Below are 2916 nucleotides of genomic sequence, written 5' to 3' on the forward strand. Positions count from 1 at the left end.
ATATCAATATTTATTTAAGAAAAATATATAAATATTCATTTAAGAAATAATAAATTTATTTAAGAATCACTTGATCACTTGACATCCCATTATTCATTGATTTGCTCAAGCAGGCACCAGTAATGTCTTCATTCGTCCCTATCGCGTGCTAGTGTAGCCCAATGACGTCTGCTCACTTCAGGAATACAAAGAGCCTCAAACTGTTCATTTAGGGTCTTGATGAAGAAGTCTGACCATCTCATAGGTGGACAGCTACACAATCTTTTGATGTCCCATGGAATCCAGTTAGTATTGGCTCTAGTCCAGTGGTCATGTCCAAATCGCATTATGTGTCCAGCCTATCTGATTTTCTTTATTCTACTTTCTCATATTTGGCAGATATTTACACAGATAAAATATTTCACAGTATATTTTACAATGTCTTTATAAAACCTACATATTGAAGAGCATCAGACATTTATACCATTTTATCACATCTTTCATAAATGCATTTCTGACTGTTGCTTTTATATCCTCTATCAGAAATATCCCTATTTCATGATTTTTCTTGAGTAATGATAGCCTTGTCTCCAAATAAAAATTTTATCACGCCTTCTCGAATCTGTTTGGTCTTTACTCCATAAACAATGGGGTTCATTGTAGGGGGCATTAGCAGATAGAGATTGGCTATAATAATGTGGATATGGTGAGGGATACTGTGTCCTCCAAAACGATGAGTGAAAAAAGTGAAAAAAGCTGGGACATAGGTGATCACAATGGCACATATATGAGATGTACAAGTACTAAAGGCTTTGTGACGAGCATCTGCAGATGATAAACTCACCACTGCCCGCAAAATCATGGTGTATGATACAGATATACAACAGATATCAAACACACCGATTAGAAGGGCAACCATGAGACCATAGATAGCATTGACCCTGAAATTGCCACAGGACACCTTGGCCACTGACATGTGGTCACAATAAGTGTGGGGAATGAAATTACCCCTGCAATAAGGCAGACGTTTTGTGAGGAACGTGAAGGGAATAATGAGCATTACACTCCTCAAGAAGGTGACAAGGCCAGCCTTGGCAATGACAGAGTTGGTCAGGATGGTGGCATAGCGTAAGGGGTAGCAGATGGCCACATAACGGTCCAGGGCCATGAGCATGAGCACCCCAGACTCCATCCCAGTCAACATGTGAACAAAAAACATCTGGGCCAGGCAAGCATGAAAGTCAATCTCCTTAAGGTCAAACCAGAATATGCACAGCATATTGGGTACAGTGGAGGTGCACAGGGTGACATCTGTGAAGGCAAGCAGTGCCAGGAAGTAGTACATGGGTCTGTGCAGGGCCTCCTCATGACGAATGAGGTAGATGAGTCCACAGTTCCCCACAACAGCAATGATGTACATGAAGCAGAAGGGCAGGGAGATCCAGACATGTGCTTCTTCCAAACCAGGGATCCCATTTAAAATGAAATATTCAGGTGTCAGGCTGGATCTGTTGACTTTTGACATAATGACTGAGAGGAGGTGAGCATTTTACATTCTTTAGATATGGTTGTTTCCTGGACAAGAAAACAAGTTGAGTGAAAACTTGGAAAGTAAGTGAAAAAAATCACCCATGATTCTTTTAATTGGTAGTATTGATTATGTTTTCTTTAAATCACATTGTTTCATTTCATATTTAATTTTTGCTTCTTTCATTTTTTTGTTTACTTTGATTCTTTTTACAGAAGGCTGTTTGACTTATTATGCCTCAATTTTCTCATTCTCAAATGCTATGCAAAATACGATGTCAAACTCAGAAAATTGTCAGTATTCAATAAAATGCTTTCTATGACACATTGAAACTAGTGAACACACATTAAACGGAAGCAATGTTATTATTGTTATTGCTTTATTATCATTGATCATTTCCCACTATTAAGCATCTCAGGAGATCAAATTTATTTTCATTAACATGAGAAATCTAATGTATCTTCATGCCTTATGTAATTCAGGTGCTAATGTGAACTTCAAGCATGTTATGATTAAATTTTAAAAATTTAGTGAAAGAATTACAAGATTTTAAAAACCTGGCTTACATTGTGTGACTAATAAGTCAACTTTAGAAGACTCTTAGCAGTTTATACCTTAAATAGATTAAAAAAACATTTTCATATTTTAGAGAAAATAAAGCTCTAAGTCCAGTGATGGGGTCCAAGTGTATATCAACCAATTAAATCGCTGCAAGTATCCTACTAGCTGTTGTTAATTGATATCTGCCATTGGAACATTTACAAAGAGACTTGGTATGCAAGGGACACAATCTTCAGTGTTACTTCCTTCAAAGGTAGGCAAAAGGTTCTAAAAGTGACAGGATCATAAAATTAATACTTCGATATTATATCAATGGAAAAAGAACAAGACTTAAAACTAAAGCTAATCACTGTGCAAAACTCTCGGGCCTCTAGAACCATTATAAAACTAAAAAAATGAATCCACATTTATTAAATCATATACAATCAGTATTATTTTTTTCCAGTTTCAGTAAATAATACTCTTTTTACTATGCTTATAATTATTTTGCAGGAGGGATAGTACAGCGGATAGGGCGTTTGCCTTGCACACGGCTGACCTGGCCAACCTGAGTTTGATTCCTCTGCCCCTCTGAGAGAGCCTGGCAAGCTACCGAGAGTATCAGAGCTACACGGCAAAGCTACCTATGGGGTATTCAATATTCCAAACACAGTAGCTACAAGTCTTACAATGTTACTGGGCCCGCTCAAGCAAATCGATGAACGGGAGGATAGTGCTATGGTATCACTCTAATTTATAGGAATACATTGACTAACAGAAACATCTTCTCATTTATAGAACTAAATTTTAATAGGTGTTAATTTTTATTTAAATGTATAGTAACAAATCTACTAGCATAGATGTTATTA

The 2916-nt window shown here is 36.8% G+C and overlaps 1 protein-coding gene across 1 annotated transcript; it reads right to left on the minus strand.

The window, feature by feature from the left end:
- Nucleotides 1-535: 535 nt before the first annotated feature.
- LOC130025422 (olfactory receptor 52N2) lies at nucleotides 536-1504 on the minus strand. The gene has a single exon (XM_056116372.1). It carries the CDS (start codon nucleotides 1502-1504, stop codon nucleotides 536-538), a length of 969 nt encoding a protein of 322 aa, XP_055972347.1.
- Between the last annotated feature and the right edge of the window lie 1412 nt (nucleotides 1505-2916).

This window comes from Sorex fumeus, unplaced genomic scaffold (genome assembly GCF_029834395.1).
Source record: "Sorex fumeus unplaced genomic scaffold, SorFum_2.1 ptg000030l, whole genome shotgun sequence".
Lineage (NCBI taxonomy): Eukaryota > Metazoa > Chordata > Mammalia > Eulipotyphla > Soricidae > Sorex > Sorex fumeus.